The following is a 24,975-nucleotide window of genomic DNA, read 5'->3' as shown; positions in this document are numbered from 1 at the left end:
GTCAACGTTTCGGGTATTACCCTTCTTCAGAACTGGATGTGAGGTAGGGGGAGCTGCTAATAAAGGTGGGGGGGGGGGAGGGGGGGAAGAAGGGGTGGAGGTGGAATGGTGGTGATAGGTACGACCTAGTTGGTCGACGGGAGGGTTGAATCCTGTTGGTGGCTGGAAGAAAGGGTCAGAGGTGGAATTGAAGGGAGGAGGTGGGGCTGGAAGGGGAGGTGGGGGATGGGTGGCAAGGTTATTTGAAATTGGAGAACTCAATGTTGAGTCCTTCAGGTTGTAGAGTGCCCAGGCGGAAGATAAGGTGCTATTCTGAAGAAGGGTCCTGACCCGAAACGTTAACTTTCCTGTTCCTCTGATACTGCCTGCCCTGCTATGCTTCTCCAACTCCACACTGTGTTATCTCTGACTCCAGCATCGGCAGTTCTTATTATCTCACCTTTAAAAAACCCAGTTTACAATATTTATAATACTGTCATAAAATGGTGTCATGGTAGAGGCTGACTGGACCCTCCACTGTCAATTTATTTCAGGTACTTCTGCTCCCACCCCTACTCACCCCTCATACAGCCAGGATAGCATTCTCTTTGTCTCCATATTCCACCATACTAGCCTTTATTATTTACTTGATTATCCTCCACCACTTCCATTTCACCAGGATGCCACCATCAAACTCATCATGTACTGCCTTCCCCTTTCAGCATTCTGAAGTCTCTACTCCCTGTATAATACAATACATTCTCTTCATTCACCTCCAATGTTCTTTCCTTCACCTTCTGTCACCTTCATTTCCTCTGGTAGCTTTACATGAAAGTGCAGGTGATGCAACAGCTGTGCTTCCATTTCCTCTTTTCTTACCATATAAGGCCCTAAATATGGTCTTCAAGTGAAGTAGCAATTGAAGTATACTTCTTTCAATGTAGTATACTGTATTTACTGTTCACAATGTTTAGAAAGACTAAAAACAGACTAGAAGCATGGGCAGGATCTTATAGAGGTCTCAGCAATGTGGACTATGGTGAATCTTGTGACAGAATTGTGTTAGAAGTCTAGTGAGGTAGTTCTTGACATGGGAGCATCTTACTCCAACTTTTTATGCTTTTCACAGCATTGTGGTAAGTTTCTCACTGGACAGTGGTGAGTTGACAATTAAGAGGATTGTTGCTTATTGATTGCTTTATTGATGGCCCAGCTACCTAATTATTATTCAGCCTCCTATCTTAAAGCTCACCAAGCAAGCTGGACAACAAGAAAACTTGACTTGGAAATCAGCTGGTACCTGCATGCTATGAAGGAGTTCCACATTGGACACCATGCACCAACATCTAGCTACATGCACCCATCTACAGACACTGACATTCAATATATACCAGCCTCTAAAACCCTTCTTGGCATATCTCTGATCCACTTACAGAACACTTCTGCACTTCAATATTGCACTTTAATGCTGCAACAGTAACTGTCATTGTAAAGCCCAGTAAGGATACTGTACACTCAGTAACACACACCCAGCTCATGAACTGGACCAGGCTATATTTCCGGTCTCTTCGTTCACTGTCATAGTGCTCACTTCCTCTTAATCTACATGCAGGCTCACAGCATTACTGCCCTGTCTTGCCATTTTGCACTTTTCCTCATCAACCAGAGATACCAAGCTCATATCCTACAAAGGAAGGAAGATTTTGATGGTTGTCAGCAGGCTCAATCAAGTCATGGGGATACTCTTTGCTGAAGGGGTCTTGGCAATTGTCAATCAAGGGCAGTCTCTAATATTGTTACAGGAGCTTGGAAACCGTCAGTCAGTCATTCAAGGTAGTCAGAATTAGGCTGCTCTCCACATAAGGGAGAAGACCTGGATGCAAGAAAACCCACCATCTGCCTTGAGCCTTTCTGTCATATTGTGGATTGTTAATCTCGAATAACAGCCAGGCAGGTTATTAAAGGAGAGGAAAGTGAGGGCACAGCTGTTACTTTTGGTGTAGGTGGGGAGGTACCCCAAGCAAATAATTAGGTAGCACAAAGGGCATGCAGAGTGAGTGTTGTCATGCTTGGGTGGGTGACAGCGAATGAGGGAAGAAGTCACAAGCAGTGAAGAGCGGCATGGCCTTGATGGGAGGCAGGTACAGTGGCAGAGTGTGCAGAGTGAGTGTGAGGTCGAACAGAAGGTGCCACTTGTGCTACTGGAGTGGAGTTTCCTATAGTTCTGGGCATTCCTCCAGACAGCTGAAATTACTTTTACCCCAGTGGCAATCATGGAATAGGCTAGCATGGTCTGGTATCATGGCCTCCATTGTTAGTCCTCTGGGAAGAGGAAGAACTGCTTCAGTGCCAACCACTCCCAGCATGACCACCGGGACCCTATCCACAAAGTGGGGTACCAATCTACCCCCTGTCTGCCATGTCAGAAACCATGCTGGGTAGTTCCAGACTGACAGTGCTTTCCTGGGTGCAAAACAGGCTTCTAAAGATGGCACTATTGCAAGATATGCCAGTGAATTCTGGGAATCATGGCAGAGGTGAATGGTTTTGTGAACTGTGCTTGATAAGGTGTGCCAGTAAACTGATGTGACTGTGCAATAAGAATGGCATAGATAGTTAATGAGGTGAATTTGGTAAGATAATGAGGGAAAACCCATTAGGCATTGCAGTGGAAATCTCTCAAAAAACAACTTCACACCACTTGGACTTAGCAAAAAACCAAAGATTCAGCCCCAGCTGATCACTTTGCAGTACCCCTCAATTCAATCTGCAGGCACAACCACAAGTTTCCAGTTGATTGTCATTTTAATTCTAAACCTTGTTCCCATTCCAATCAATATGCATATGGCCTGTTACAACATTTCAATAAAACTCAATACAAGCGAGATGAACATCACCTTATCTTCTGACTCGCACTTTATAACCTTTTGGACTCAATACTGAGTTCAATAATTTTAAATTATAAACTCTATTTTATTATTGTCCTTTCTTGGTTTGATCAGCTGGTCTTGTCTTGTTTCTTTCTTGCCACATTTTCCACTACATTTTTTTTTAAAAACTTCACGATCTCTGTTACTACAATCTTTGGCTGTTCCATCATAAAATCTTCTGCTATTTAATCTTTTCTACCCTACCACAGAGCTTTTCTTGTGTTTTTTCCTGCCCTCTCCCCACTTCCACTGACTTAAAAACTCTTACATTTCTACCTTCCTTCAGTTCTGATGCAAATTCACTCAGCCTTAAACATTGAGCAGGATCTTCCGCTCCTTATCAGTGGTAAGGCAGTTGTTGAAAAGGCCTAATAATTGAGCACACTGGTACTGGAGAGATTCCTGCACTCTTCCCTCTACCTTTGCTATCAAATTGACCCATGGGCCATTTTTTCAACACACTAACAAGTAAGAGTCTTTAGTGGCCAAGTAAGGATCTCTACTTATCAACAGCCCAATTACATGCCTTCTGGATAAATGCACAAAATATCTGCTGCCCTTGACAGTTAAACCAGCGCAGCCTTCCTGCAGGTTGTGGAGGTGATTCCATTTTCTCCAATCTGGCAACAGGAGGAATCAATCAGGACAGGGGGCTGATGCCGTTGCCTCTGACCCTCCTGTTGATCCCTTCCCCGTAACTGCCTTTGGTTTCAACGGTTTCACAGCCCAGGCCTACAATGATTCTCTGCAGCTCCCAGCGGACTGCCAGCCTCAAACTGGCTGGAAGTTCAAGTGGGCTGCGACTTATTGGTCACTCATCAAACCTGATAGATCAACGAGCACAGAAGTACCTGATTGCTGCTTTCATAATGTTGGGTTGGGACTGGGCTTACTCATCCTTTGAGACTCCCTCCTCCATGTTTTATGCAAAAAAACACGAAATCATACCTGGTAATTCTTTCTCTTTCTCCACAGATGCTGCCTCACCTGTTGAGCTCTGACAATATATTTTTGCTTTTACTTTAGATTTCCAGCAGATTCAGCATTTTGCTTTTTATTTAGCATGTCTTAAAATTGTTTGACGTAAATTCACATTGGCTTGTCCAGGTGCACTGCACTAATCTACTTATGTAACCTAAAACTTGACTTTAACAAATTATCTTTTTATTATTAGCATTTACAAATAAGCTAGTGCTAGTATTTAGTCAAAACTTCAAATACAAACGTTGAAACAGCAAATAATAACTTAAATGAGTCTATGACACCTATTAATAATAGTTTAATTTTGGAGTGCAGCTTCAAGAATTATTTATAAGTGACACTGACTGACAGAATGTTGAATTCAATAAGTCTAGTAATTTGTGGGTTGGATGAGCATTAGGACTGATGAATTCTAGTAAAATCTTAACTAATTTGCAAACATTCTTCAGATAAGGGAACCTGCTACCTTTATCCACGTTTTTCTATTTGTGACGTCTGTCTCACATTAGGTAATTGACCCTAAATGTTCACAGGGAAATGAGTTCTGGGCAATAATCTTTTTTGTACTCAGTGTCACCTTTAATTCAAAAGTCAATGAACACACTTGTTGTCTACAAACTTTAATGTCATTATTGTTGGATGTGTTTTTCTGTCTCTGTTTAATATTGTAAATTGTTATGCCAATATTTCTCATTCAATACTGACACATCTTCTGCTGTGAGGCAGCTTCAGGCTCTGACCATTAGATGGAACTACAGTTCAATTTTCTGAAATCACTTGTGAAATTCAATTCTCAACTTCGATACACACTAAAACATTCATTTAAAGAAAGTCTTTTTTTTAACCTAAGGACATTATTTTTACATTGATGGCTATCTCATAAATGAAACTGTGTCACATGAGAATGCAACTGCCTTTTATCTGAAATGTAGAAAATATCTTTCTCTTACCTCCCAGTTTCCTTGAGGCGATTGTTTCTTCAGCTTTATAGACCAGTTCTCCAGATTTCCTTCTGCACAATGTTGAATGCTAAGGATGACTGGCCCAGTGAGCAGGACACCTGGAGGCCCACAGCTTACAACTGGACTGAGCAGGGTCTGGCATCCTGCTAGAGGTAACCTCAATTATCAAAATGGTAAAAATACATAAGCAATGTAGAATAAATAATGCAGAAAAGATGTATTATTCAGTTCTATATGTTCTATTATTTATCTCACAATTTATCTTCAAAGGTATTTTTATTGAACTCCATTTAATTCAACTATATAATATGAAGATTGCCATTCTCACAATTGGCTAGAATATTAAGAAGACTTTATGCCATTTAATTGTACGAAGGTTTTTCTGCCCACAGGATGTTGAGAATATTTTGAGTTAACATTTTTTTCTTATTCTCTAGAGATTATAAAGTCACTACATCATAATTTTCAGGATTCATAGCTTTTTATTTCAAGATAGGTGTGATATGAAACAAAATCTCTGAAATTCTGAGAGAGAAAGAATTGCCATAGGAACCAAATAAACAATTTTGTTTTCCTTAACAAGCAAGCCTTTTTTTCTCAGCTTGATTATTTGACCCCAAATGTATGCATTATTCATAAAATTTGCAGAAGTACATTCCAACACATTTCCAATTGAATTTTGCAGGAGGTGCAATAGAATTTCACTTGCATCCATACAACAGGTTCCACTCTAAGTTGTGTCAATACAATGCCAATTCTCTCGACAGTTAGAATTTACATTTCATGTCGGAAATACGGCCCATGGGGTTCTGTAGTTTCCAGCCCCTTGCTGTAACTGAAAGTACAATTCAGATCAGGAACTTACTGAACGATGATCCATGACCTGCACGTATTTGTCATTCAACAGCATACAGTCAGTTCTGATTTAACGCGATAGTTCCATTCTCGTGCAATCTTGTGTTATAAGAAAATTACGCAATAACTGTGACATGTAAAGTGAAGGGGACAGAATTGCATTATAGTCAATGCAGGTAGGGAATGTTCATATTCTACAAATAGCATTCTATAATTCTTCAATCACGTTAAAAAAAATTTGCATTGAAGAAACACGCGTTAAATCAGAAGCGACTGTATTATAGTCATTCGAGTTCTATTACACAGTACAAGTTTTCAAACAAGGTAAATTGTGATCTTGTACCAAACAGAACAAAGGCAATCAGGAGGTAGACTAGGTATAATACGATGATTTAATGAATAGAACTAAGATAACTGTTGATTTTAGCTTAGCAACTCTGAAAACCACATGGATACAATTTATCAAATAAATATTGTTGTGAAGTTGGGTAGAGTACATGTGGATGGGAAGGTAGGAAGTGAGAATTTGGTGTTTGTAAAATGCTGGGGGAAAAGCAGTGTGTGGTCCATTTAAAAGATGATGTGCTTTTTCTCTGCTTAGAGATTCAAGCAGGGTGTCTGTAGGCAGCAGCTTGTGTATTTGCAGTTGCACAGAGGGCACCCAAATTGAAACATTTGTATCAAAAGGCTGTACAGTTAGCAGGCCAAGCAGCAGTTTTGTTTTGTTATCATGACAACAATTTTTGAGTTTAGCCAATCAATTTGAAACAGCCATTTAGATGCCAAAAACCAATTAAATTTAAATCTAATGGCTTTGACAACATGGGACCAAGCCTATTGAAAGAAATTGATATGTCATGAGGGGTATAAAAGGAGACGGCAGTTGGAAAATCAGAAGGGTTAGCTGCTATCTGCTAGAGTTAACGTCTCTCAGCTCGCAAGAGAAAATCACTGACCCTCATAGTTTTCTCTACGTTTGAGAGAAAGCACCATCTAAATCAAAGGTACCTATGGCACAACTGGTTAATGTTCCTGACAGGACATTCAACGGAGAAAGCGTTCCTGACAGAACACTCAATGGAGAAGGCACAGAACATTCAGGAAGACCTGGCTGTAATTTCAAGAGACTAAAGTCTGTGTTTTGTTTTTATTTTATATAAGAGGGGCTTTTATTTGTTGGAACAGCATACTATTAGAATCTTGTTTTATTCAGGAATAGTTAGTAGTTAGGGGTTTATTTGGTTTGTAAATAGTTTAGATTATTTGTTCACTGTTAGAGTTAGATAAATGAGTTGTTACTTGTTGGTTGCAAAGTGAGTGTGAGAGATTTATTTTATTTAACCACGAGAAGTTGCTGAAAGGCAGGTTACACCACTTTTCACACTCCCTTTACAGATTATAGGATGAGGTGCTCTTCTTTGGGTGTTTTGGGTTTAGTTCTCAGAGGCGAGTCAACCTCCGCTTTATAACAGGTTGGGGGCTCGGGTCCGGGATCTAGCCAGCTCAGGACAGATCGGGTCCAGGATTTAGATGGATTTGGACAGATCTGGACAGATTTAGGGTATGAAAGGTCCCAGCAGATTTAAACAGACTTGGGGACTAATGTCCTAGACATTTTAAAAGAAAATACTTAAGTGAGAAGTGGAAAATCTGTTTAACTTCTGTTGCTTGTTGTTGGTTTAATCAAAAGTGGGGAAATAGCACTTAACATTGCTAAAGAGGTTCTGGGAGTTGAAGATGCTTCCCAAATTTGCCAAGAAAGTTTAGAAAGTCCGAAAAGAAGAGGCACTAGAATTGGGTTTAACTAGGGGTAAGAAAGAAGTTAGTCAAGCATTTTGATACATCAGAGAAACAATTAGGTACAGTGGAGTTAGAAAATAATAAATTGCAAATTAGACAATTAGAGTTAGAAGACAAAGAAAGGGAAAGAAGAGCCAGGGAAGAAAAGAAAGAAATGGAACTGAAACAGTTTGAATTACAGTTACAAGCGGAGAAAAGACAAAAAGAGAAAGAGAGAGAGTTTGAACTTCGGAAGTTGCAAATTTGACAGGATAGCTGACTGAAAATGATGGAAATAAAGGCTTTGTGAGGAGGAGGGTGATGATGAGCAAACCCAGCATAGACAAAGATCTTTTAGGAATATATACAAATATGTCAAAACTTCACCAAAATTCAATGAAAAAGATGTCGAAGCCTTTTTCATTTCCTTTGAGAAATTGGCTAAACAGATGAACTGGCCAGAATCTATGTGGGTAATGTTAATGCAGATCAAGTTGGTAGGCAGGGCTAGTGATGTGTTTGCAGTGCTATCAGAGGAGGTGTCGAGAGAATATTAAGGAGTAAAACAGGCTAGTTTGAGTGCATACAAATTAGTACCAGAAGCATATAGACAACGGTTCAGAAATGCAAGAATAGAGTGGGTCAGAATTATTTTGAGTTTGAAAGAATTAAACAGAACAATTTCGATAGATGGATGACAGCATTAAAGATAGAAAGGATATATGAGAATATTAGTGATGTTATTCTGCTGGGGGAGTTTAAAAACTCATTTCCAGAGTGATAAGAACTCATGTTGAGGAGCAGAAAAGTCAACCAGCGAGAAGAGCTGCAGAGATGGCAGATGAATACACATTAGTGCATAAATTGAAATCTAGCTTCCGACAGCAATTTCATTCCATGTGGATAAAAACTGGGAAAGAGGGTGATCCTTTAATGAAAAACAAAAAGTAGATCACACTGGGAACAGTTTACCACATGTGAAAAAAGAAATCCAAGAGGGTGGAAAAAAAGAGGTGAAAGAGCTCAGGTGTTTTCAGTGCAATAAGGTGGGACACACAAAATCACAGTGCTGTTGGTTCAAGAAAAGCATTGGGAAAAAGGGTGTGGTGGAGGAGGCTAAACCATTGAAATTAGTTGAGGTAGAGAAGAAAATCCCAAGTGAAGTCAAGGAGCAGCAGGAGAGTGTACAGCCTAGTCAAGAGCTGGATCGTAAGATGGCACTCAGCCTTTTTGAAGATTTCCCCTATGTGGGTAAGGTTTACTCAGGTAGAACAGGGGGAGTAGGTAAAGAAGGTAAAATATTGAGAGATACAGGAGCTGGTCAGTCTCCAATAGTAAGAGATGAAAATGTTTGCATTCATTCTGAAATATTGCCCAAGAGAGTTATAATCTATGTAATAACTGGAGAGAGAAATAATGTTCCCCTGAGTAAGATAAAGCTAGAAAGTCCAGTCAAGACTGGGCAAGTGATAGTGAGAGTAATAGAAAAATTGGCTATTCCAGGGGTACAGTTTGTTCTTGGAAACGATATAGCTCAATCTCAACTGGGAGTGAGGCCCATTGTGTTGGATAACCAAAAGGAAACCAGGGAACTGAGGAGTTAAAAGGAAAATACCCTGGAATTTTTACAGACTGTGTCGTGAAAAAATCCCACAACCATAGGTTAAACCAAGGAAGGCAAACAAAAGAGAAAGATGAAGTTGAGGTCCAGTTAGCTGACACCCAATTTGATGAAATGGTAAAGGAGAAACCTAAGCAGGTAGAGGATAAGGCAAGGTGTGTAGTTCTGAAAGATGAATGGAATTACAATAAAAAGATGAGATGGTAAGGATTTATTATGATAAAGCCTACTCAAAAGGAATCAGAATGCATTCCAGAATGTCATTACCTTAAGGATAAAATGGCACAAATGGAGACCTTAGTAGGTTAGTGCAGATGAGAAGTTCACCAGATTGTGTTGCCGGTAGTCAACAGACAGGAAGTATTCCGGGTAAAACATGAATTATCTGCAGGAGGTTATCTAGGAGTGAGGAAGACTCAGGCTAAGATACAGAAGCATTTCTATTGGCCTGGATTACATAAAGATGTGGTTGAATTTTGCCGTACCTGTCATACGTGTCAGTTGGTAGGAAAGCCACTGGCAATAATAAAACAGTGTCTTTGGTGCCAATTCCCGCATTTTTAAAAAAATTTCATTCATGAGATGAGGGCGTTACTGGCTAGGCAGCTTTTATTGCCCATCTCTAATTGCCCAGAGAGCAGTTAAGAGTCAACGATTATGTTGTGGGTCTGGAGTCACATGTAGGTCAGACCAGGTAAGGATGGCAGTTGTCTTCCCTAAAGGACATTAGTGAACCAGATGTGTTTTTCCAAAAATTGACAATGGATTCATGGTAGTCATAAGACTCTTAATTCTAGATATTTATTGAATTTAAATTCCACCATCAGCAGTGGCAGGATTCAAACCCAGGTCCCCAGAACATTATCTGGGTCACTGGATTAATTGTCCAGCAATAATACCACTAGGCCATTGCCTCCCCATAAGAACCTTTTCATGTCGGTTATGATTGATTGCATAGGTCCCCTCCCTAAAACGAAAAATGGGAACCAGTTTTTGCTAACCATAATGGATGTGTCTACCAGGTTTCTGGAGGCACTAAGGAATGTCAAGGCAAAAATGGTTGTGGAGGACTTGCTTGCTTTCTTTACCCATTATGGACTACTCAGGGAGATTCAACCAAGGGTCCAATTTTTCTGCCAAATTAATAAAGGAGGTCATGGATAATTTAGGCATCATGCACTTTAAATCCAGTGCATACCATCCTGAATCCCAGGTAGCATTGGAAAGGTGGTATCAGACCCTGGCTTATTGCCAGGATTACCAAATGACTGGGATATAGGTATCCCATTTATATAATTTGCTATTAGAGATGCTCCAAAATGAATCAAATCAGTTTCTTCCACTTGAATTCATATTTGGATGTGGAGTAAGAGGACCTTTAAAATTAATTAAGGAAAAGTTGATAGATCCGAAGTCAGAGATCTACAGTTGGACTATGTATCTAAGGTGAGAGAAAGATTAAACAGAGTAGGTGAATTAGCCAGACAACAGTTGAAGGTGGCACAGCGCATAATGAAGCAAGAAACAGACAAGAAATCTAAAATTTGTACATTTGCCTGTGGGGACAAAGTATTGGAGATCATTTCAAAGCAAGGTTTAGTGCTCCCCATCAGATTGAGAAGCACTTAAGTCAGGTGAATTATCTGGTAATGATGCCAGAAACGGGAAAACAAAAATCGGTATGTCATGTGAACATGCTGAAATATTATTATGACAGGGAAAAGGAACCAGAGAAACAGGTATTAGTTACTTCCAGTCAGAGTGAGGAATCAAATCCAGGTGATTTGGATTTTGATGTCCCTCAAAATAAATTGAATTAATGAGGAAGTCCTTAAAGAATGGGATATGATAATGAGCTATCTGTCCCAGGAACAGAGAACTGAATTGAAAGACTTGTTACAGTGCTATGAGGACATATGTAGAAATAGAATGGGGAGGACTAGTGCATGAGGTTGACATAGGGAATGCTGTTCTGATAAAACAGAACACCTATAGGCTTAATCCTCTCAAAGCAGCACAGGTACAGAAGGAAGTGGAAGCGATGCTCCAAGAAGACATTATCGAGCCGAGTCAAAGTGAATGGAGTTCACCCATCATTTTGGTTTCCAAACCAATGATTGTGTGCTCAATGATTCTGTGTAGATTATCAGAAGGTCAATGCTGTGACCAAATCTGACTCATCCCCAATTCCAAGGCTGGAGTACTGTGTAGAAAAAGTACGACAAGCCACTTACATTACAAATTTGGATTTACTTCACAGTTACTGGCAAGTACCTTTGTCGGAGACAGCAAAAGATGTTTCTGCTTTTGTAACACCAAATGGATTATATCAATTTAAAGTAATGCCCTTTGGAATGAAAAATGCACCAGCCATTTTTCAAAGACTTATGAATAGAGTTGTTGCAGGATTAAATAATTGTGGCATCTACATAGATGACTTAGTGATCTTTAGTCATTCATGGAAAGATCACTTGAAGCATTTGGCAGAGCTCTTTGACAGAATACAGAAGGCAAAGTTGGTCATAAACTTGGCAAAAATAGGAAACCACCCAAGACTTTGCTGCGTCATTATTATTTCCAGGCATCACAAGTCAATTGGCAGTGATGGGAGAGGGCTAGATCAGTAGGGCTAATCTAGTAGTTGCAATTCCTGGATATGATTGTGACAGTCAGTACGTTATATAAGTACCTTCACAAGGGCCCATGCGATCTCATGGAATAGGAGAATGAAGTAGAAGTTGATTAATAAAGTGAGCATTTTCCTAATTTTAAAGGCTTGGGCAAAGCCCTTTGCGAGAAAAAGGTTGTTCCTGTCCAGGGAAGGAGGTAACGGGGACAGTACTATGGATTTCAACAGATATTGGAAGACAGGGAAACATATCTGAAGCCCCGCTTGCACATATCTTACCCATACTAATTAGATATTTCGCACTGATGTAGTCAACATTTGGAAGATTAAATTGGAGACTACCATCAAACTTGCAATCAAGCATAGATGACTACATTGTGACTGATGAAATTTTAGGTCCCTAGGCTATTTGGTAAAAATGAATATCATCAATATGGAGAGATTTTTCTCTTCCAGCAATTGGGAATGGAAGATTGCTTGGAAAATCACAAATATAAATGGCAGCTGCAGACCTGTCCAATTTTCTGTTCATTTAAATTAGTAACTTAGAAGATCATTGACTTTCTTCAGGCATTTAACCCCTGAATGATGTCCTGCACAAAATGATAAGGTTAACATCAGACTGTATTGTGGTCCGTATTACTGATGTTCTATTTTGGTAGACTACAATATGTATCAGAATGTTAATCAATGTGAAAGATATAACCGATCCAACTTCTGAACTTAGTATAGAACTGATAAACGTGCAGGATTACTGGTTATATAGGCAGAAATAGAATGAGGATTGCAGCATGATCCAAGTTTGAGCTGTCACATACCTCAAATCTTCTTTTTTGTGAACTGTAAGATATAGTTCATAGATCTTGCCTCGAGGAATAGCTTCTGGTGGAATCAGTAAACTAATCCCTATAAATAAAACAGGAATTTAGAGTTTGCTATATGGTACTTCATAATCAATTAATATTTATAGAAAAATGTGTTTATACAATTGTGTTTTCTGATTGGAACAAAAAGAAGTGTGTTACTATTTTTTACACATCGTAATAAATTATTGCATTTTTTTCCTGATAATGATTATTTTCACACAGGTTCCAGTTAAGAATTGTAATGAATTCTGAACAATTCATCTCATTTGAATATCTCCCTCAGATGTAATTTTGTTTCCCCTTTAATACTTCATGGTCTATCAGTATCACTGGAAACACCAGCATTTGTTGCCCATCCCAAATTGTCCTTGAATAGAGTCTAGACCATTTCAGAGGGTAATTAAGGGTGAACCACATTGTTGGGGATTTGGATTCTCACATGAGCGAAATCAGGTAAAGTCAGCAGCTGTGTTTTTACGACCATCAATGATAGTTTCATGATTATTAGCTTTCAATTCCAGATTTATTAAGCGCATTATAATTGCACCAGCTGGCATGGTGGGATTTGTAGCCCTGTACCCAGAGTTTCAGCCCAGGCCTCTGAACCAATAGACCAGTGACATTACCAGTACACTACTGTTTCCCCTGAATGCCTTTGATTTTCTGTAAATGAAGACATGTCTGAAGCCCCACTTGCACATATCTTACCCATATTAATTAGATACTTCCCACTGATGTGGTCAATGTTTGCAAGATTAACTTGCAATCAATCAAGCATTGATGACTATATTGTGACCGAAGAGTTTTTAGATCCCTAGACTAGTTGGAAAAGATGAATGCATTAAATATGGAGAGATTTCTCTCTTCCAGCAATTGGGAATGGAAGATTATTTGGAAAATCACAAATGTAAATGGTGGCTGCAGATCTGTCCAATTTTCTGCTCATTAAAATTAGTAACTTTGATTTTCTTTCAGGCATTCGGCCCCCTGCACAAAATACTAAGGTTAACATCAGACGTATATACTGTATCACTGATGTTCTATTTCTACAATATATATCAGAATGTTAATCAAAGTGAAAGATATAACTGATCCAACTTCTGGACATAAGATGAAGGCAAACCAAGTAAGGCAACATGAAACACTGGGCAGTGCATACGAAAGGCCAGAAATTTCTGACAAAACATCTTGAGGAACGGAGGGAACAGGATGGGACATTTAGCTGTACCCTGTTTGTACCCTCACCACATTTCACCGTTCAAAATTTTACATGCTGGCACCAGTGTTAACATGTGGAGTGGGTGTGGTTAACAGAGAATGGGCAATGGGCTATTTTGGCACAATGCCGGTGTGGGTCCTGACCCAAAAATTTGACTTTCCTGCTCCTCTGATGCTGCCTGGCCTGCTGTGTTCCTCCAGCTCCACACTATGTTATCTCTGACTCCAGCATCTGCAGTTCTTACTATCTCTGAGTAGTTTCGAACTTGCCAGTTCTCTAACTCTGCAATGGATTATTATAGTATCAAGTAATGTTGAGACCAATTCAGCCTGAGTGGGATTTTGACATTCCAGAACACATGCTTTGTCCTGTTATTTTTTAAAAATGATAGCACTGTGCTTATACTTGTGGACTTGTAATCCGAAGGCTCAGACTAAAAATTTTGAGACATGTTCAAATCCTACCACAGCTACTCTATGTAATTTTGAACATGAAACTACTGTGTTGTCATTAGACCAATTGGTTCATTAATATGATTTAGCTGTGGAAAACATTTTTTTTTGCAAAAGAATATACGTGATTCCAGGGCAAGAATACGTTTAATTCATGATTGCCCTCTGCATGCCGCTCAGTTGTTGCCACCATCTTTTCAGGGGGAATTAGGGATAGCCAATAAATGTCGGTCTTGCCAGCGACACTCACATCCAACTAATAAATAAAACAACAAGCTTCACTTCCTCTGGTGTCCAAACAAACAAGGTGGTTGTAAACTTATCTGCCTCAGATGCCCATGAAATTGGATCTCACTACAAATTCCTGTTCTGGCTGACCACATAATGGTAGCTTTTCTTGTCAGGAATTTCAAGATTAAGATGCTCTGCCAAAAGTGAGCTTCTTTTCCCAGCAATATTTTGTTTCATTATTCAGATTAATAAATTAATCTTCAGGACGTATAACACAGCAGCAGATCTGGTATCAGGTCTTAGCAAAAGGTTATGCTGAGGCCTTCTAAACACTTGATTTTTACTGGACATCTCAACATTATCTAAAAATGGATGTGGTAATTAGCAGCCTGCACATCTGTTGTGCATTAGGTTCAGTAAGACCTCTGAATTTACTTAGATTATGAGCTGCTCCCTCAACATATTTGGAGTCCTTAATAGCACTGCAGGTGTTCAGCATCATCTAGAATGGACACAGCTTGATATACCTTTATCTTCAGTTGTATTCCATTTTCGGAGTATTGCTATTTTTCTTATTTTGCTGTAGCTGTTTGTCAGGCACTGCTACTGTCTCTAATTGTTAATGTGAGAGAATTGATGCGACTGAAGCATGTTACAACTTTACTGCAATATAGATGATTTAAATTGTGGTGTTTGTGCTTGTTTCCACAAACAATGTCACACTGTATGTTACTTTCAAAGGAGGTATGAGTCTTACTCTGGCAACAATAGAAGGAGAATCACAGCAGCAACAAACATAGGTACATTTTGAAGATGATCAATGAAGCCATATTTGTATACATTTTTGTATTTCCCTACAGCCGGGCTGCTTCATTAAGAATAGCTCTGTAAATTGTAGTCAGGTATTTACAGCCTTGATCTTTCCTGCAACTGAACTGTTCCAGCAAACAGGGTTTGAAAAAAAGCCCAATCAACAAACCTGCAGCGCACGTCAATTCACCAACTTCTATACGGAAAACAGCTGGCAACAGAAGACAGCCCTTCACTTATTATTGTCAAACTGCATCCCTTGAAGGACAGACATTATTGATGGTATGCATTTGACCACACAGGCTATAGCTCAAATGCCATAGTTCTACGGGAGAATAGAAGTCCATTCGGCTCAACACTTTTGCAAGGACTCATTTCTGGGATAATCCAATACTAATTTGTGTTCTGTTCTCCCCTCTTAGCCGTGTCCTTTCACCTACTTCAACGTAGTCTCTTATGAATGACTTTGTCTGATATCTTCTGGAAGTGTGCATAAATAACAAATATAGACATAGCCCGTCCACAACTTTTTTTGTCACCTCTTCAAAAAAAATTAATTAGACTGGTCAAGCATGACATAACCTTTAAAAATCCATGCTGGTTCTCTTAAATCAGTTGAAACATTTCAGCCACTCTATCCTTAGGCTTGAGTAATTTCCAGACAGCAGTTGTTAGACTAATTGGTCTCTATTCCTAGGTGTCCTTCTGTCACCTTTCTTAAGTAGTGAAGTGACATACAGATTTTCCAAAGGAACCATTCATGAATCAAGAGAACTTAGGAATATTATGATTAGCAAATGGAACGTCAATACTTCAATGCAAAGTAAAATTGTGATGGTTAGCTGATGAGACCTCATCAATTTTTAGTGGGTAGGTCAGTTTAACATTCCTTGCTTCCATCCACTATTGTGTTTAAAATTTTAAGAGAATTTATAGTGACTGATTTTATAGATGAAATGAATATAGTCAGAATGGTATATCTGATTTTCAAAAGGTGCTCAGTAAGATTCTCACAGCTGATATCATACAAAAGAAAATCACGTTTGTGAAAATGTAGTCATAAGGTGAAAGTTTCTGATATCTTATTATTTGGGAACATATTCTCCAAAACAGAAGATAAACAGACATTAGTTACATTCTTTTTCTTGAAAAAGCGTATTAAAATAGCATTTCCAAGAAATCAGTTGATTTTAGCTCAATAACTAGCAAGCCATTTAAGGAGTTAGTTGCTGAGGTTTCTAATGACTTGAGTTTTAGACCAAGAGAGAGACAGCCAGAACAGTAACAGGTTCTTCCAAAAGAGGCGATCCTTAATAGCAGAAGGTGCGATTAGTAACAGTAAAAAAAAAGGGCCAGGGCAAGGGAGAAGCCCTTAGTTGCTTAGAAGAAATCTCTAGCAGAAAATGTGAAGGTGCCAGAGGGGAAAATATCCTACAAGACTGGTTCAGCAGTAATGTTGAAGTGAGTTACTCAAATGATTATAAAGGTCTTAGATACAGCCAAATTCTTGAAGAAGCGAGCATGAATGAATGTGAGCATGTAAAAAAGGAAATTGATTACAGCATACCAATCAAATGAGGAGCTTTAATATGGATATGTTAACCTTCTCTGAGGTTTCACTGTCTATAAGATTACTGTTGTGCCCCTCACCTAAGGCATGTTGACCGTCATGTTAAACCACCACGAATTGACTTCCTCTAGTGGGAGAGGAGCTCAGTGGTCATCTGGGACTATACAACTTTACTATCACCTTAGTTTAACAAGCAAGTTCCCTCTGCAGCATCTTTTAAAAATCTCCAAGAATAACATTGATTTTAATTCCTTCCAGTTAGTTCCATTAAAGAACACTGTCACTTCTGGATCCTTTGGAGTAGATCTATCGTCATTAATAATGGATTAATATTTCATTCCAGCTTCCCATGTTTTTTTTTAAAGTCAGACATAATATCACTTAAATCGCATCCGCCAACATAATGGGTCCCTTTGGAAAACCAATAAATGTCCACATATAAAAGTTATAAATCAATAGAGATATCAACAACCAGATCTCATTCTCTGCTGTTGATTAATTTCAGATAACATTGTTATAGATTCCTTGATGGGAAATCATCTTTTTTGAATGCTGTATTTAGGAGCCACAGCTGCCAGATCTACTGTTCAAGGACTAAAATTAAAGCAAAATTCCTCACCAGAGTAGGAAAATGAAAACAAATCGTATTATTAATATGGGAACATTCAACTTGTAATTTGCAGAAAAAAAGCCATTTAATTTGGGTAAATGGAAGTGCAACACTATCGAACATACATTTGCAAAAATAAAATTGCTCAAATACTGACACTGTGATGCTGAATTACATTGACTGGAGCATGGCAGAATTCTACTGATGGAATCTTCGGCTCATTTGTTTCACTTCTGTTATGTTAGACTGTGGCCTAAACATTTCACTTAGCTTGTGTAAAGCTAAATTTGAATGTTGTTCAGTTGCTGGCATTACCTCAAATGTTCTAGAACAAGGGGGAAATAATAATGCTAAACTAGTCTGAAATTGCTTTTAGCCTTTATTTTGTAAAGACTGATCTTTGAGTCACTTTTTGGATGCCTGCAAAGAAGAATATTGACAATATATTCAGCATGTCCTCAACCTCTCTTTATTTGCTTTACCTTCATTTGTTCTTTGTAACAATATTGGTTTTATATACATGGTCAGGTTCAAAGTTCATAGAAAAGTACATGTACGCTTGGTTCAACATAATTTTGAAATGGTAAATGAAGTAAAATGTAGCAGAAATTTCAAGACTGACAGTTAACATTTATTTCCTCAAACTTTTCAGTTACATGTTGCCACATAAATTCTCCTCATATTCTTTTTCAGGCTTGTCATATTTTGATCATGTCAAGTGGACATAGAGTCTTTTAAATACCTTATATCTGTATAAAAGATGAACATTTGCAGTGTAGATATATAGGGAGAGTGTGAAATAATGGCTGAAAATTCATGCTAATGTTGTAATGGCAAATCCTCACTGCAATTCACCATTTCATAATGGTATACTGAGAAACACTGGGTAGATTCACTGCTGCCAATCTTTCTTGCTGGTATCAGTTTCAGGGGGATTCCACATGGACACTTCAGCAAGAAAAAGGTTCAATCTTGATGAATAACATATTACTTAATAGCTAATAACTCTGAGATATTTTATTGTCCCTTCTGAGACAATAAGGCTAAACCTAAGCTTAAATGCACATCACCATATCAGCTACACACTGTTCAAACAAAGAACAATCACCGAAGCACTTTACCCACTCTGGTGAACAGATGTAAAACTTGCAGGGAACCGGTTAGCTCAATCCCAGGGAACAGTCCCATTTATTCTGATGGGCAGAGTTTATCTTGTGGTGTCAGCAAACTCTTTCGGGGTGAACTGTCTTTCACAATAGATGGGAAAGGAGTTACTAAGAGGCTTAGCATCTTTGAAATTGGATAATTTATCAGAGTTGGATGGAATTTATACCAAAATGATAATGGAAGCAACAGAGGAAATAGAACAGGCTTTGATTATTATTTCTTGATATTCTCTGGTTAGAGGTGTGGAAGGTGGTGTGAAGGACTGCTAATGTCATACTATTGCTTAAAAAGGGGAGACACAATATGCTGAGTAATTGTAGGCCAGCTGGCTTATCGTTGCCAGTGTGCAAATTATTGGGAAGAATTTTGAGAGACATTATTAATCATTATTTAGAAACGTATTAATTAATCAGGGATCATCAGCATAGATATGATAAGGAAAAGTCTGATTAATTGATTGTATTTTGTAATGAAATGACAAGGTTCAATTAGATATCAACTAGGTGGATTTTAATTTAAAAAAAAAACAAGGTTTTTGTCTCATGTCTTACGTATCAGACTGATCAGAAAGGGAAGTGACAATTGGATCAAGTGTAAAATGTTGAACCCAAAATTAGCTTAGTGACAAAAAGGAAAGAAATAGTTCATCAGTATTTTTGAACCTGAAAGATTAATTCCATTGGGGTTCTATAGGTCTCAAAACTGGGTTACTGGCTTTCCATGGCATCATTGACTTGTCTGTAAATGTAAGGGGAATGAATACATGATTCACAGTTGATAGAAAATTTGATTATGTAGTAGGTAATGAGGAAGAGAATTATCAAAAATAGGAAGGCATCAATGGATTGATAAATAAAGCCAGAGAAGTGTGAGACATTGCATTAGGGGTGAGCAAACAATGTAAGGAAAAACACAATAAATGGCAAAATATTGTGGAGCCTAGAGAAACAGGAAGCCTTGAAATGCTTGTCTACAGGCCCAGAAGAGAAGTAGGGCAGGCAGATAAAGTTATTAAGGCAAAATTGTTTGATACTCTCCTTTATTTGCTGAGGCATAGAATATTAGGGCTGGAAGGCTTTTCTAGAATTATTTTCTAGCTAGGCCACAGCCAGCGTGTTGTACATCATTCTGGTCAATGCATTCCATGGAGGTTGTGTTTGCAGTAGAGATGATACAGAAATTTATGCAGGTATTTGCTAGAAATGGAAAATTATAGCTATAAGAAAAGGTTACTTAGGCATTGTCTGTCTTTTTTCTGTTACATCTCATCCAATTGTATTGTACTATATCTGTCTTTTATGCTCCAAATATCAGTTATTGCCTGTGTCTTTTTATTTGTCAAAGGTTTCACCTTCTGGAACAGAATCGTCATTCTGTGATTTCTTTCTAACTGTAATACTTTATCATTTTATTACTGTATTATGACATAATATTGTACCATCTTTTGTTAACCTGCTTGAATTCATTCTCTATTTTCAATTTTATCATACTCAATGTACTGCTTTTCCTTCTTCTGCATTATTTTGAAAGTCTCTGTTCTGTCATCCACTCCTTGTCCACTACTCTTCAAGCGGAGGAAAATTCAATGATATCAATTATAATTTTCACTTATGGTGAAACAAATAATTTTACAGTTATAAATGCATTTCTCTGTGGCTATTGTAGTAAAATGTTACTAAAGCTAAATGGATTTTTAAACTTAGAGCTTGATGTTGTACTAATCAACTTTGTACTTGCTATAAATGTATGATTATTATCCATATATGATTGTTTATGCCAAATCAAGTTCATACAATTAAGATATCCAACGTGGATAATAGCTATCAAAAACCAAAAGAACTGCAGATGCTGGAAATCAGAAGCAAGAACACAAATTGCTGCAAAAACTCAGCAGATCCGGCAGCATCTGTGAAGATAAATCAGAGTTAAAGATTCGGGCCCAGTGACCTGAGGAAGGGTCACTGGACCTGAAATGTTAACTCTGATTTCTCTCCACAAATGCTACTGGATCTGCTGAGATTTACCAGCAACTTCTGTTGTGGATAATAGTTATTAATTGACTTACCTCTGTTTGGAATGGTAAGGCGGCCACCTAAAAAATTAAATGTTCCAAATGCGGTATTTGAAGCATCCCTCAATAATGATTTGTTGTTCATCTGCATTGAGAGTCTTGCCATAAGGTTTGAAGTGTCAGAATGTACTGTACCATTGCGTAATGTATTTCTTTCATTTGCAAGTCGGTCCAGAAGGGGAGAGTTAGTCATTGGAATCTTGTCGGAGATATCCTGTCGTGAACGGATTGAGCCTTGGTATGCTGATGTGCTTGTGAGGTCAGGCTGAATTGTAAGCAAATGGGAGTTATCTATCAGAATGAAAACAGACAAGCCACTGTGAAAAATACGCTGCATTTCACAAATTGCTGAACACACTTTTAAACACCAGAATAAGTTAATTATGTGTCCTCTGAATACAAAGTGTATATTTCCTTCATTCAACAGGGTTTACAGCAAAAGGTTTTTCAAAATTCATTGATTGCAATAAAATACAGCCATAATTGTGAAGGTTGTATAAAACAGATGTTTCAATTTCATAGTTTAAAAATCAATCCATTCAAATAATTACAGTTATTTACACATAATAGTCATTTGACACCATTCGGTTGTTTTAAATTCATGGATTTGTGTTAATAACTATTCTTGTACTTTATTACAGCAACAAAATCTGATTTTCTATTTAGAAACTTTTTACATGCTACAATGCTGGGACGTCAATATTTTGTTTCAAAAATCTAAGTGTAATACCCAATTATTGCTTGTATTTAGAAATGTCTGAGACGCTCAGAATGCCAAAATGCCCTCCATCACGCGGAACGTGTCATTTTTTTCTCGGTGTTATGGACAATTTTCTTCCCACAAAAGTCCATCTCAGAAATGGTTCAATCAAGGTGATGGATTCACAACATGCAAGTGAATGTCCATTGACTAGGTCCTACATCTCTTCTGGTTTAGAAAGACAGTGTGGGACTAGGTGGAACCTGAGATAAATAATTAGTATAATCTAAAGAAAGTTGTTCAAGTGTATCTAAATAATATAAAGTAGGTTAAGCAAGAGAAACCTTTCCAATGTCCTGTGCTGAACCGTTTTAGCTAAAAGGTAAGGCGTCAAACTTTTAGCTTGGATATGACTTTGCTACAATTAATTTTTTTCTCCTGTACCTTGATTCATTTACCTCTTGGTCCCATTTTCCTCAAAAAAATCTAATAACAATCTTCCGAAAATAAAACTAATTATAACAATCTTTCAAAGACAAAACTAACATAAAAACAAACTGGAATAACTAACCTTGTTTTGGTGTTTTAATGTTCACAGGTTGAAATCCTGTTGTTAAAATTGAAGAGTCAGTTACATCAGAATCAAAATCTTGCTGTTTTTTCCGATATACGAGGATTACCACAACCAGCAGTAAGGTTAGACATACGGCTACGGCCACAACACCGGTGTACAGTGCAACATCACCAGGTACTGTTGAAGCTAAAACATAGAACATATTTAAACTATCAATAAATGTACATCACCGATCAAAAAATAAGGAATGATTAATCTTTTGATCAGAATTTCTTCAAAATCAAAATTGATATGAATAAGTAATATTTAAGATACTCACACCCTCAAGTTATCCCTCATTATTATTAGATTCATTTCTATATTAAATGATATCTACTATCTTAAATTGCCAAGCATATATTATTTATTTGAAAATTAAAATTGTGAAAAGAAAAAAAAAATCTCTAAACATACTTTGTTGGCAATTTGGTTGAAGACTTTTGTTTAAGGGGATCAAGGGTTACAGGGAAAAAGTAGGGGAATGTAGTTGAGAAATACATCAGCCATGATCAAATGACAGAGAAAATTTGATGGGCCAAATGGCCAGTTCTGGTCTTTTCATATCTTATCTTTTCATATCAGTTCATATCTTATGGTCTTACAGAAAATAATTTGCAGGTATAATAGAGTTCCCATTCCTTTGATGCAAATATTAGCATTCAATGACCTTGCATTGATATTGAACATAGAACATAGAACAGTACAGCACAGGCCCTTCGGCCGATCACATCTGTGCCAACCATAATGCTGTTCTCAACTAATCTCATCTGCCTGTGCATGGTCCAAATTCCTCTATTGTTTGTCTGTCTAGTCATTCTTTAAACATTGCAAACCTATCTGCCTCTACCTGGCAGAGCAAGCCAGGTACCTATCACCTTCTGCATAAAAACCTTGCCTTGCACATCTCACGTACCCCATCTCACCTTAAACCTAGCCCCCTCATATTTGACATTTTCACCCTGGGGTAAAGAGTCTGACAATCCAACATGTCCATGCCTCTCATAATTTTACATGCTTCTATCAGGTCACCCCTCATTCTCTGGTACTCTAAGTTTGTCCAACCTCTCCTTATACCAAACATAGTATCCAGACAACATCCTGGTAAACCCCCTATTTTGCACGTCTTCAAACCTCCACTTTCTTCTCATAATGTGGCAACCAGAACTGCACACAATACTCCAAATGTGGCCTAACTAAAGTTTAATACAGCTGAAACATGATTTGGCAACTTTTATACCAAATGCCCTGACTGATGAAGGCAAGCATGCTGTATCCCTTCTTTACCACCTTATCTACTTGTGTTGTCACTTGCAGGGAGCTAAAGCCTTGCATGCAATGCTCCTAAGGATCCTGAAATTTACTGTATATTTCCAAAAATATACCACCTCACTTGTCTGGATTAAACTCCATCTGCCATGTCTTTCCCAACTTTCCGACTGATCTATATCTAGCTGTATCGTTTGAAAACCTTTCTCACTATCCTCAACTCCACCAATTATTGTGACGTGTGCAAAGTTATTAATCAGACCACCTACATTTTCATCCAAATCATATAAAACCAAACAAGAGATCCCAGCACTGAACCTTGTAGAACACCCCAGTCACAAATCTCTAGTCAGAAAAACATCCCCCAAAACTACCCTTTAAATTTTATGACCAAGCCAATTTTGTATCCAATTTACCAACTCACCATGGATCCCATGTGACTTAGCCTTCTGTACCAGTCTACTATGAGGGACCTTGTCAAATGCTTTAGTAAAATCCATGCAGAAAATATCGACAGCCCTATCCTCATAAATCATCTTCAATACTTCCTCAAAAAAAATTTGTAAGAGTAGTCCTCCCTTGCATAAAGTCATACTAGCTCTCCCCAATAAGTCCATTCTTTTCCAAATGTTAACACACCCCTCCCTAAACTTACCATGAGTTATTTCCTTCTCCTTGGTGAATACCAATGTGAAGTATTCTTTAAGGACCTCACCCACTTCCTCTGGCTCCATGCATAAATTCCCTCCTTTGTCCTTGAGTGTACCTACCCTTTTTTCAGTTACCCTCTTGCTCCTAATATAATGCTTTGGGATTCTCTGTAAACATATTTGCAAAAGACTTTTCATGGTCCCTTTTAGCTCTTCTAATTCCTTGTTTAAGTTCTTTCCTGCTTCCTTTATATTCCTCAAGGGTCTTGTCTAATTTCAGTTTCCTAAACATTACATATGCTTCCTTTTACTTTTTGACAAAAATTTGATGACTGATGCAAATAGATTATATTATTCTTATTAGCTAATGTCAGAATAAAGCCAGGCTATTTGTTGAAAATAGATTTTGAAAATATTCTGTGTAAACTATTAACTTCTCATGTAAAGACATGGCACCATTCAAAAGCAACTTCCATGAATTATATGCTGAATAATGATCAAATGACCTATGCTACCGCACACCATGAAATGTGTTGACAAATAGTTTTAAAAATTACTTCCTTTAACATGACAAAAAGGATTTTCATATCATGATGCATCGAGTGTCACAAAACATTTAGATGAGCTGCAGACTGTGTGGAAAAAAACAGTTTTGCAGATGGGTCATCCTTTATTGAAGCTACCTGATATTAACATTTTGGACGTGAAAATTACCATCATCCCAAAGGCCATGGAGAAAGACAACTGGTAGAGTGTTTACCTTTGGGATCACTACATCTCAGGTAAGACTGAGAAGGCAGGGCCTTCATAGCGACCTCATCTGGTATGGGAATTGAACTTGACTCTTGGCATCAATCTGCATTGCAAACCAGCTGATTGAGCTTACTGATTCATTTCATTGAAAACAATGGATATTAAAGCTGTGCTTTACATGCCAAAAAGCTGATTCACAATGTTAGATTTACATGCAGGCATATATTGAAAACCTATCCATTTGCATCAATTAGATTACAC

At 38.0% G+C, this 24,975-nt stretch overlaps 1 protein-coding gene across 1 annotated transcript in view; it reads right to left on the bottom strand.

The window, feature by feature from the left end:
* Positions 1-24,975, bottom strand: part of unc5a (unc-5 netrin receptor A) — a 264,346-nt gene that overhangs the window by 74,161 nt on the left and 165,210 nt on the right. The window contains exons 8-11 of the mRNA XM_048603964.1: positions 22,004-22,192; positions 20,727-21,023; positions 12,555-12,642; positions 4,841-5,009 (exon numbers count right to left, since the gene is read on the bottom strand). Of these exons, the coding sequence (XP_048459921.1) occupies positions 4,841-5,009; positions 12,555-12,642; positions 20,727-21,023; positions 22,004-22,192 (743 nt within the window). The remainder of the gene's footprint in view (positions 1-4,840; positions 5,010-12,554; positions 12,643-20,726; positions 21,024-22,003; positions 22,193-24,975) is intronic.

Source organism: Rhincodon typus, chromosome 12 (genome assembly GCF_021869965.1).
Source record: "Rhincodon typus isolate 14 chromosome 12, sRhiTyp1.1, whole genome shotgun sequence".
Taxonomy (NCBI): domain Eukaryota; kingdom Metazoa; phylum Chordata; class Chondrichthyes; order Orectolobiformes; family Rhincodontidae; genus Rhincodon; species Rhincodon typus.
This window is presented reverse-complemented; position numbering and strand designations above follow the sequence as displayed.